General features: G+C 43.6%; 2 protein-coding genes across 4 annotated transcripts in view; one reads left to right on the forward strand and one right to left on the reverse strand.

Moving 5' to 3' along the window:
* The window catches only part of Saraf (store-operated calcium entry associated regulatory factor), a 735,200-nt gene that overhangs the window by 451,492 nt on the left and 271,585 nt on the right, over positions 1-12,123 (forward strand). The window lies entirely within an intron of this gene.
* Rbpms (RNA binding protein, mRNA processing factor) overlaps positions 1-12,123 on the reverse strand; it is a 146,614-nt gene that overhangs the window by 70,991 nt on the left and 63,500 nt on the right. For all 3 annotated transcript variants that reach the window (XR_007834368.1, XM_051182261.1, XM_051182260.1), the window contains exons 2-4: positions 11,445-11,522; positions 9,818-9,856; positions 8,447-8,509 (exon numbers count right to left, since the gene is read on the reverse strand). Coding sequence is in view for 2 of the 3 variants with exons in the window: in XM_051182261.1 (XP_051038218.1) it covers positions 8,447-8,509; positions 9,818-9,856; positions 11,445-11,522 (180 nt within the window). In the remaining variant the exon portion in view is untranslated. The remainder of the gene's footprint in view (positions 1-8,446; positions 8,510-9,817; positions 9,857-11,444; positions 11,523-12,123) is intronic.

Below are 12,123 nucleotides of genomic sequence, written 5' to 3' on the forward strand. Positions count from 1 at the left end.
ATGATACCAGTTTTGGAGAGGTTTTATGGGGGTTGGACAGGTACAGGGGTACAATATGTAGCACTATTCAGTGCTTTTTTTTTTTAAACATATTTTAGCTAAGCATGGTGGCTCATGCCTTCAATGTCAACACTTGGAAGGCAGAAGTAGGAAAATCTCTGTGAATTCAAGGCCAGCCTGCTCCACATAAGGAGTTCCAGGACAGCCAGAACTACATAGAGCCCCTATCAAAAAACAAACAAACAAACAAACAAACAAAAAACTATTACATCTTTTGCAAAAGTTCTTATGTTGTTAAATCAAATTCTCAAAAAAACATTCAAGAGTTGGTCTCCCCTTCAGTTATTTATTACAAAGATAAAATGTACTGTTCGAGGGTAACATGGCCCCATCCATCAGATTTGCCATCCTAGAAATGGTGCTAGCCACAGATAAACACTGAAAATCATGGGATTAAAATAAAGCATTCAAACATACCAATGAAATCAGTCAAATAACTGTACAGATGGGTAAAGGGCCACCAAATCCAATGACCTGAGTTTGATTCCTGGGTCCCAACCATGGAAGGATGAAACATGCTCCTACAAATTGTACTCTGACTTCCAAATAAGCATCCACACAATAAAAAAAAAAAAAAAAAATGTAATAAAAATTTAACAACAACAAAACCTGATTACAAGCACAAACTTCAAGGATTGTAAGGCTTTTTTTTTTTTTTTTTTTTTTAAAGAAAACAGTAACAAGTATTGATGAAGACATAGAGAAACAAAAAACCTCACACAATTCCACCGAGAGGGTAAAATGGTGAAACCACTATAGAAGACAGTTTGGCATTTACTCAAAAAGCTAACAGACACATAGCTCTAAAATTCCACACAAAGATCAGAAAACAGAGACCTGCATGCCCACTGGGGTGGGCAGGAGGGATGGACAGACCAGACCAGACCAGACAGATACCAGGACTGCCAATGTTCACTACACAACAGTCAAAAGGTAGAAACAAGGTGGGCAGTGGTAGCGCACTCCTTTAGTCCCAGCACTATGGAGGCAGAGGCAGCCAGATCTCTGAGTTTGAGGTCAGCCTGGTCTACAGAGTGAGTTCCAGGACAGCCAGGGCTGCACAGAGAAACCATCTTGAAGCGGGAAGGAAAAAAAAGGCAGAAATAATCCAGTGCCCATCAATAGATTAATAAATAATTATATCCATATGAAATGCAGTGTTTTTCATTAATTAAAAAAAAAAAAGTCACAGAGGCCCCGTGGAGGTGGTGCATGCCTACAATCCTAGCACTTGGAAGGCAGTGAGTTCAAGACCAGCCTGGACTACAAAGGGAGTTCCAGGCAACCAAGAGCTGTTACACAAACAAACCCTGTCTTGAAAAACCAAAATCAAAACCAAACAAACAAAAAGTTAGAGCTGGCAATATAGGTGAGTTAGTGTGGGCAAGGACCAGGACTTCAAAGGAGAGAGAGAGGGAGAGAGAGAGGGAGGGAGAGAGAGAGAGAGAGAGAGAGACTATATCCTAAAGAAGTCTTTACATAAAAAATCCTGCATATCATATACCAAGGAACAAAGAGCCAGAAACAAACAGAGAAAAAGAGAAATATGTCCATTATTTAGAATTTGTAACTTCAAGCAGCCAGAAAAGTAGATTAGAGGTAAGCAGGACCTGGGGGCCGACAGAATGTCTTTCTGCTTGAGGTAATGAAATGTTTTAGGAAATAGTGAAAATTTCACAACCCTGTGAATTACATGATTCAAAGCTGTTCAAATGCCAAGGGTTAGGGTTAACATAATTTCAAAATACTTAATAAAAATGTAATCAAGCTGGGCAGTGGTGGTACACACCTTTAATCCCAGCACTCAGGAGGCAGAGCCAGGCAGACCTCTGTGAGTTTGGGGTTAGCATGGTCTAAAGAGCTAGTTCCAGGACAGCCAGGGCTACAGAGAAACCCTGTCTCGAGAAATGTATGATACATGAATTATACCAATGAAGTTTTGGTTTTTATTTATTTATATTTGTTTGTTTTTTCCTGAGACAGGGTTTCCCTGTGTAGTTTTAGAACCTGTCCTGGAACTAGCTCTTGTAGACCAGGGTGTTCTTGAACTCACAGAGATCTGCCTGCCTCTGCCTCCTGAGTACTGGGACTAAAGGCATGTGCTTCCACCGCTCAGCCCAATGGAGTTATTTTAAAGCTAAACAAACAAACAAAACAAAAAACAAAAAACACTGTCAGAGATCTCAGAGATCAAGGAGTACATTCTGGGAGTACACAGACTTCCTCACTAGCTTAACTGAATGTGAACAGCAAAGACAAGGTGTAGTAATACATTATAAACTCGATTCTGTCAGACTTCTCCAGTTCTACAAACCATTTAAGACAAGGGGAGAAGAGACACCCAATTAATGGCTTACACATTAAGACTTCAGAAGCCACTCATTTCCAACACCTCACAAAACCCAGGCTAGTATCCTACTTAACCTGGTTGTTCTGAAGTACTAACTGCCTAAGTATTTATTAAAATAAGAATCCTATAAGACATCGATGGGCGGTGAGGCACTCCGCTACTCAAAGACCTGGAAACAGCACTCCACACTGCGCAGGGGCTTCACTCTTAGGCCTGTGTGCTTCTGCTAAAGATTTCCACAAAATAGACTTTCTACCAAATCAGGCTAACCTCAGACTATTACTTTATTTACTTTCCAAAAGCACAAACAAATCCTACAAGTAATTTGGTCCTAGCCAGCTTTCTCATCCATTTTCATGGAAAGAACTGCTCAAGAAATGTATAAAAAGGGCAAAGTAGGCTAGACATTTTTGCTGTCGTGTTCAAAGACGGAAGGGGTTTTTAATAATGTGACCAATAGAGCCATAAGCAACCAAGAGGGAAATCTGGATTTTGAGTTGTTCATAACCTGATTTGGGAGCTTTCCCTACTCTGGGGGGTTGTGAACAACCCTGGACCACAGTTCAATGCTACTGTAACCAGAGGACACTGTCCTGAAAGACTGATAGACTTCCAGCTCAGGCTGGAAGCAGCAGAAACGCCAACGGGTTTGACGAGTACTGTCAGGGAAGGCTGACTGACGCTAACTACTGAATTAGGCAGTAGCCAAGACAAAGTAACTGGGAAAGCTGCAAACACGGAAGTGGTGTCTGATGGTCGACTATTCTATACAAGGCCCTTTCTGGATCAAGGTTTACATTTCTCAACAGTGGAAGCAAACCAAATATTACACCACTCAACTATTCTCCAAGGATCTGAGGGAACATTCTGAAGAGAGCCTCCGCAAAAGACACAAGGGATGTTTTGCAATAGCTGTGAACAGCACATGTTTTTAACTCATCAATTACAAAAGATGACCCTGAAAAGGGCAGGTCCAATAGGTCGTCACCCAGAAAACTCATCATTAGCTTTACATTTACGTACATTCCCATGAATGGACCCATTTTCTCTACAGAGAGAGGTAACCAAGCTCCATGGCCACATACATATTTGTAATGGCTGTTTGTCCAGGACAATGAGCAAGAAGTCAGGTTATGACAGACAGGACTAAGATGGAGGGTCCGACTTTGAGTCACCTCCTAGCTCCGTGTTCACACTATCCTTACTGAGTCATTTAACCCCTCCAGGTCTGTTCTTCCCGCACTACTGCAGACTTTCCTAAGGTACACTGACGCTCTAAAGACACATACATAGATTAAGAACATCAAGAAAGGGTGGTGGCGCACACCTTTAATCCCAGTGCTTGGGAGGAAGAGGCAGGCGGATCTCTGTGAGTAGGAGGCCAGCCTGGTCTACACAGGGAGTTCCAAGACAGCCAAGGCTACACAGTGAGCACCCCTGAGCACCAACAAACACTGAAATGATGTCTGCTGGGTTTTAGTCGGTATGGCAAAGGACGATCACAGCTTGACTATTGCCAGACTAAATAAACAAAGAATACTACTACCACCATACCCCCAGGAATTGAGGAACTCTGCCTGCTTACTGACCTTGTCATTGCAAGCCTACTGTTCTCAGGGCAGAGAGTTAGGGGCACCAGAAGTAAGGCACACGGCAACCAAGAGCTGCACTGGCCATTCCTTCCTTTAGCAGAACAAGTATGTCTGCATGGTTAGGATAAAAGAAAACACAGCCTAAACTTTCATCTAAAATTTGGTGACATTAAGAATATTTGCTTATATCAACATATAATGCAAAATTATAAAATGTATTTTGTAGAGCTGGCAACTGAGTAAGGGCTTTCTACATGCTAGACAAGCCCCCCGTCACTGAGCTCCATAAATTATAACATGACAATATCCTATAATATACTGTTTTGCAGTGTTAAGCTGATATTCAATAAACAGCTGGTTTACACACGTTGTCATGTAGAAGGTCAGAGATTCTGAGCAGAGTTCACTTATGCAATACAATCTTACTCTACAATCTCAGGGAGATCCCAGAATCCTAAAGTAGGGCCTAAGTAAGTTTCAAGGCTCCAACTTACAATTTTTCTTTTTTTGAGACAGTGTCCCTCCATACAGTCCATACAGTCCACATGCTGTCTTGGAACTCATGAGATCCACCTGCTTCTGCCTCCCCGAGTGCTGAGATTAAAGGCATGCACAACCACAAGTGGCCAACAACTTAAAAAGTCTATTAAGGAGCAGCTGGACAATTTCCAGAAGCCAGTATGCTGTGTTAGTTGTGGTGGTCAAGCAGCCAGTTGCTTACTGGGGGAAAACCTGGTTTAAGTGAGTTGCATTAATCACCACTCACTCCGATGCCAACTGCCTGAGGTGCCACAGCAACTCTTTACTGAAACTTCTCAAGGACCATCCTCAGATGGGAACTTAACTCAGCGCCCGCCACCTTGGGCTGTCTTCACCCCTTAGGGGGTGAATGCTCATAGAAAAATGTGGCACAAGCCAAAACACATATGGCAGACAAATGCCTACAAAGCACACACCCATTACAACTGGCTGCACTTTAATACAACATTATAATACAGAATGTCCTCAGGAAAAGCTGTATGTGTAAATTTTGAATTGATCTAAAAGGTAAACAAGATAAAGCAAGAAAAGCCAAGCTTTTGATCTGTTCTTGGCTTAGCTGTTTAGAGCATAATGGTGCTCAGACTCTGTATCATCAATTCCTACGCAGAAGAAAGGTCTAGCTAGATACGGGCCACCACAGATGTGACAGACCCAAGGTACCAGTCAGCCCAAACCAGATTATTTTAAGTATTTCAGTAAGGTTGCTATAGGAAAGCAAAATGTTACTGAGAAATCTGTCTGGTTTTTATCCAGGGCGGAAGCTCAAGGGGACTCATTGATGAGCCCCTCTTCTGTTGGACTTGGGCACTCATGTTTCCTCTATAATCACCCTGGCAGGAGTGAAAATATTCAGTTTTCTCTTTTTTTCTTTTTCTCCCCCCGCCCCCTTTTCTTTTGTAGTATGGGGGACTGAAGCCAGGGCCTCCACATGCTAGGCAAATGTTTGGTCATTAAGCTATATCCATTCATTAAGTTTTGGGTGGGTGGGGCTGGAGACAGGGTATCATATAGCTCAGCTATCCCCAAAATCACTCTTAACTTCTGATCCTCGTCTCTACCCCTAAATTCTATGATCAGAGGCATGCATCACCATACTGAGTTTTGTTTGTTTGTTTGTTTGTTCTGAGACAGGGTTTCTCTGTTTTACAGACCTGGCTGTCCTAGAACTCACTCTGTAGAACAGGCTGGCCTTGAACTCACAGAGATCCACCTGCTTCTGCCTCCCAAGTGCTGGGATTAAAGGCGTGAGCCACCACTGCCTCGCTCATACTGATGTTTTCCACCCTGCTGGAGATTAATACCAGGGCTTCCTGCATTCTAGGCAAGCAACAAGGCTACAGCCCAGCAACAAGGACATTCTAAAGAGAGGCAGGCACTGCACCTCGCCCCTTAGCTATCTGACTATTGAAACAAAGGACCCAAGGAAGTGAACTCCCCTCAAAAGTCTCATACTGGGAAAGAAAAGGCCAGGTTCCTTGTGCCAGCAAAGGGAGACTGTATTCCCCAAAGAGATTGCAGAGTGCTGACAGCTTGCAACATCAACCAGGAACCAAGACAATGAGGGCACTGAAGTTGGGCTGGCCCCAACTTGAGCAGGACCTGTGAGCTGTGTGTGTGCCTCTAGGCTGCTCCTTAAAACTAAACCTCACATCAGAGCTCCAAAGATGGGAGTTTGGGGGGATTGTTGCCCCCCCCTTGTTTGTTCCATGTCCTGGTATGGCTAGGGAGAACAACTTTTCCCTGTGGTGGTTTGAATAAGAATGGTCTCCATAGGCTCATAGATTTAAATGCTTAGGTAGTGGTACTATTTGAAAGGAATAGGATGTGTGGACTTGTTGGAGGAAGTGTGTCATGGGGGGGAGGGGTTTGAGGAAAGCCCGTGCCAGACCCAGGCACTCTCTGACAGCTGCCTGTGGATGAGGATGTAGAACTCTCAGCTACTTCTCCAGCACCATGTCTAACTGCTGCGGTGCGGTGCTCCCCACCATAAGATAACGGACTTAACCTCTGAAACTGTAAGCAAGCCCCAACTAAATTCTTTTTTATTATAAATAAAAGTTGCCGTGGTCATAGTGTCTCCTTGAATGACAGAATATTGACTAAGAAAGAAATTGGTACCAGGGTATTACTGTGACAGGCCTCACCAGGCTGTTTGTTGGAGGAATATGGGAAGACTCTGGACTAAAATAAAACAATTGAATGCTTTAAGTGGGACCTAATGGGCCATCCCTATTATGAGTGTAAAAGATAGTGCCGAGGGTGATTTGAACTGTGGGGACCCAGCTCCAGCTCAAGGTTTCAGGAGAAGAATATTAGTAAATGGCCTAAAGACCATTCTTAAAGGTATTTTGGCAAAGAATGTGGCAACTTCTTTTACTAAAAAAAACTGCCTGAAGCTAAATTGAAAAGTGTGGGATTAATGGCACTGGCAAGAGACTTCAAGAAAGCCAAGTATTTGTTGTGGTATGTGGTTATTAGTAGGTATGTGGTTATTAGTAGTCACTCTTACGCAGACCTACAATGAAAAGGAACAAGTTGGACAAGAGAAATGTGCAGAATGTCCAGTCTGAGGAGAAAGGAGCATCAGGAAGTGTAACAGACCTAAGTCCAATGCTCAAGGAAATAAAACGTTTAAAGAAACCCTGGCACTAAATGAAAAAAAGGGAGTGGTGACCTCAAGGCAAAACCCCAACCCAGCTAAGCTTCAAGTTTATGAGAAGGAATTAAAGAAAACCTTAAGCCATCAACAATGGAAAGCTGATGCAAGTATAATAGAAAGAGGAAGCCATGTTCCAGCCCAAACAAGCAGCAGAACTTGGCAGCCTTGGCCATGTGGCTTTGGCTTTAGAAACAAGGATATAAGAAAGGGGTTGTAAAATTTCTCTCCAAGGGCTAAAGGAAGCCTTGAGGCTAGGCAGATTGTCATGGGTGTCCCTGCATGGAAACCCAGAGAGGCCATTGTGTGAAGCTGTGAAGGTGAAGCCTGGATTGTCCTGGAGATGGCGAGTCTGTGTACCTGCAGACTGGGTGGGGAATCAGCTCAGGAGAGATAAGTGTGTTGCAGTCAACAAAGATGAAATGAGCTGGAGATCTAAAGAGCGCTTTGGCATCAGACATGGAGATGCAGAGTTTAGGGTTTGCCCGGCGGGTTTTAGGTCTTGCTTTGGCCCAGTATTTCCTCACTCTGCTCCCTTTCCAAATAAGATATTGTGTACCACTGTATTATAAGTGTGTGATCTGCTTTTTGGTTGACTTTACATGGGGTCATAATAGGCAATTGCCTCAAAGTTGGACTGAACTCATTTTTGCATTATGATATGACTAAAAGCCTATTTGAAGGCAGAGAGTGGAAGTGATAAGCTGAATGAGAATGGCCCCCATTGGCTCATTGACCAAATGCTCAGTCACCAGGCAGTGGAGCCTTTTTGAAGGATTAGGAGGTGTGACCTTTTGGAGGAAGTGTATCACTGGGGGGGGGGGGGGGTAAACTTTGAGGTCTCAAAAGCCCATGCCAGGCCCAGCCAATCTACCTGCTGCCTGCAGTTCAGGATACAGCTCTCAGCTACTGCTCCAGCACTGTGTGGGCCACCATGCCCCCAACAAGGTGATAATGAAACCTATGACATGTAGGTAAGCCCCCCACCCCCAGTTGCCATGGTCATGGCATCTCATCACAGCAGCAGAACAATAACTAAGACTCTGTGTCACTATTACTTGTCTCTTTAATGGCAAGTGGGAGACAAGAGGCTGGCATAGCTTGGCAGCTCAGGCGTTGACACTAACAACTCCAGTAACACTGGCACATGACTTTTGATCTACCGGGAGTCTACTATTTCCTATTACCTAAGGAAAAGCCCACACTCAGAGCAATGCATGCTTACAATGAGAGCAAAGCACTTACGTTCAAAGCGTTCTTTGCGGCCTCAGCTTCTGAACGACTGTCGAAACTGACAAAACCTACAGGCTGAGGGAGAGAGAGAGAAACATCAAGAAAAAGAAACCAAAAACCAAGGGGCAGCTCTTCTCTAGGTCAAGGGTGGTGTCTAACTCAGGAGCTAAGATAAAGAAATGACCACAGGCAATGGGAAGAAATAAGAAAGCCAATCCCAAAGAATCAGGACCTAGTGGCTCAACCAAATTTCTCACGTGAATCAAAGGGATGGTGAGGGCAGTTCTTCAAGGACACAGCCAAGAATTTAGGAAAAAAAAATCAGAGGTGGCTGGAGGGTGAGCAGCAGTGACCAGGGGACAGAGGGAGATCTGGGTTGGAGAGACTCTAGTTGCCTAAATCAAATTCACTGTACCTCAGCTTCTTCGTCTTTTAAAATGCAAAGAGATAACCGAATCACCTTTTGGTTCACTGTAAGTGCAAGGAATATAATGACACAATGGTAAAAAAAAAAAAAAAAAAAAAAGTTTTCACTGTGCAACCAAAACTACCAAACAAACCTTTCCATCACAGCCAAAGCCGTGCCTGTCAAAACAGTTGGGAATTACTCTGGCATGGAAGGACGCTGCTCAAAGAAAAGGGCCCCTCCCTTAGATCTTTCCATGTGCAGGCTACCTGCAATTTAGTTCATTTCTGACACAGAAGAGGTAGTGACTCAGAAGTGTTCAGCTTCAAAGGTAAGAAATGTTTGGGCAACCTCTACGAAACTGCAGGGCCATCAACGGCTACCTCTAGCCTGTACTTTCTACATTTCACTCTACACCTGTGATTCGTGATTCCTTATCATATCTACAAATATCCCATGAAAAGAACTACTCAATAATTGTGAGTAGAGCTGGAGAGATGGCTCAGCAGTTAAGAACACTGACTGCTCTTCCCAAAGACCTGGGTTTGATTCCCAGCACCAACATTATGGCTCACAACTGTCTGTAACTCTAGTTATAGGGGCCTAAGGCCTTCTTCTGGCCTCTATGGACATTGGATAAAGAGACATAGCATAGGGGCATGCAAAACATCTATGTATACATAAAGGAAATAATAAAACTTCAAAAAATATGACTAAGAATCTGGATAATACAATTTGCTTATTGAAGAAACAAATTAGTTTCAATGTAAGTCTCCTGGAGGCACTGTTTGTACCTTCTGAATCTCAAAAACTTTTTATCTGGGGACTATGGAACTCTATACCATTTTCCTATACTAATTCCCAATCGACTTCATCAATTTTGATAACACACAGGTCAAATCCTAGCTGAAACAAAAGAATATTTATTAGGCTTCACTAGCAAAAGGTGATCCTTTTTAGGAGTTCTAAATTCTTACCTGTTTAGATGTGAGCTTTATAAGAGAACCTTCATAGCCCTGAAAAAATAAAGAGCAAGTTTAGAAGGAAGGAAGAGAGCATTACAAGTCGACTTTCCTCAAGTAAAATGAGTCACTTAAGACAAGGACTATCAACTATGTTGCACTTCTCAATGTCTCCAAAGTTAGCTGGGGACACATAGACACAGACATAAGGCACACAGGGTAGCCCAACATACACAAAAGCCTTGGATTTAGCCCCCAATATTGCAAAACAAACCAAAACAAAACAGATAGCCATATGAAAACTACCAGGAAGGGTGAGCAGGAGACATACAGCATTCTGCAGATCTCTGCTTGCTTACTCAGTGAGGCAATTTCCATGGTGGAATCTGATAAGAACATGAAACATTCCCCTGTGTTTCTATTCCAGCTCATCTGCAGGAGTTGAAGGCATTCCTGTCTTTCTCTAGCTTACCTACCTCTGCACACAACAATACTGGCAGCGCACTGACAGGTGACACAAGGAAGAGGAAACACACCAAGAGACATGAGCAACCGCTAAACATATCGGTATAGGGACAGATCTGCAGACCAGGGCCAGCTGCCCTGGGCTGAAATTAAAGGAGGTTGCTAGGGATGTCCCAAGGTCCTGATTTCAGCATTGGGTTTTTTGACAGGGTAAAGGGATTGATTCATCCATACCTCTTCTGAGCAGAAAACTGAGTTACCAACTGGCTAATGTAGACATTTCCATCCAAGGCCTTCAGCCAGCACTGCCTCTTCCTACTCTACAAGGGGCACTTTCTCTTAGAAATCCAAGAGGGTTAAAACCTTGACAGTCTCAGATGCAAAGGACAAATGCTATTCACTCAGGTAAAAGCAGCACTGCCTGGGTCATACCATGTTGAGATCACAAAAAAACAGGAATCAAATGTCACTGCTGTCACTGCTACTGGTGCATTATGGGAATGGCCATCTCCCCACACTCACACAGTCCCTTCCTGGCAAATCAACTATCCTCGCATCTTTGGGGGTTGTATCTAGCTCTCTCCTGAATCTTTCTCCTTCCCAACCCTCGGGCTCTCCATCGCCACATCTCTACCAAGCTGAATCCTGTCTCTCAGTTGTTTTCAATCAGGTTAATCTTGGATCCCCCATCTCTTAACCGTCTCTACCAGGCTTCAGTAATCTTCCTACTGATAACATAACCTCCCTTAACCCACAGGTCCTAAATTCATGATTCCATTTTGGGGTAGGGTGTGATGCTGGGACCAAAAAAAAAAAAAAAAAAAAAAAAAATCAAACCCAGGGCCTTATACACATTAGCTAAGTGTTCTACCGGACAGCTAGAATATTCCACTCTGGAACTCTTCTCTTCTGCTCTGCCTCTAGCTGAAGCTTCTGAAGCTTACTAAAGTTCATCTACATGGAATAGAGAATACTGGGGCCACTTGCCTCTGCACAGCAGTGAGAAGGAGTCTGCTCTGAATTCACTGTCAGAGACCAAAGGACAATGCCACACTAGTGTCCCAATGAGACTGTATGCCAGAAATCTGATGTTAACTGCATTTTGCCAAGATTGTTACAGGCACTGGCTCCAGCATCACCCCCCTCTAAAAGCCACAACAAGACATTTGTAACGTACCTTGAATGGTCTGAAGAGCAGGTACAGCTCCCGGGGTTTGATGTCCAGGGGCAGACCACTGACAAATAGGGTCCGGACCTAGAAAATAAAGTGACAGGTTAGGAAGGGTGTGGGAAACCCAGAGGCCAGTCCTCATCATACATCAACGGGTCCAGGACTCCTCTAACAATGTTCTATGACAAGATGAACTGCCCCCCCATAAGTTTAATATTAGTTCAAAGTTTTCTACTCTAACCATAGCAGTATGGCAGGTTTGAAAAGAAAAAAGGTAAAAATCTTTGGTTTCTCTTGCTTTGGTCTCTTCTCACTCTGTCCCGTGTCCCTCAATGATGTTAATTGTCATTATTCTAATAAGCACAGAAGTACTAAGATTGTACCTAGCGCCTCCGCAGGAGCCAGCAGGCCCCGCTCTGCTCCTCTCACTGACTGCCGTTCCTCTGTGTTCTGTGACACAACCAGCACATACACCATCAAAGCACCCACTAGGGTGCCAATGACAGAAGTCATCAGGACATGTGTGTAAACATACACAGTGGCACACACTGAGCACCACTATGTGTCTGATGTCTCCTAAGGTATATAACACTGACACCGGGCTTCTAGCTAAACCAGAGAAAGCAAGTTACCACTGGAACTAGAACCTAAAAGAATTGGTATGATTTTACCAGAGAGAGAGAGA

The sequence above is a fragment of the Phodopus roborovskii genome, unplaced genomic scaffold, assembly GCF_943737965.1.
Source record: "Phodopus roborovskii unplaced genomic scaffold, PHOROB, whole genome shotgun sequence".
NCBI lineage: Eukaryota > Metazoa > Chordata > Mammalia > Rodentia > Cricetidae > Phodopus > Phodopus roborovskii.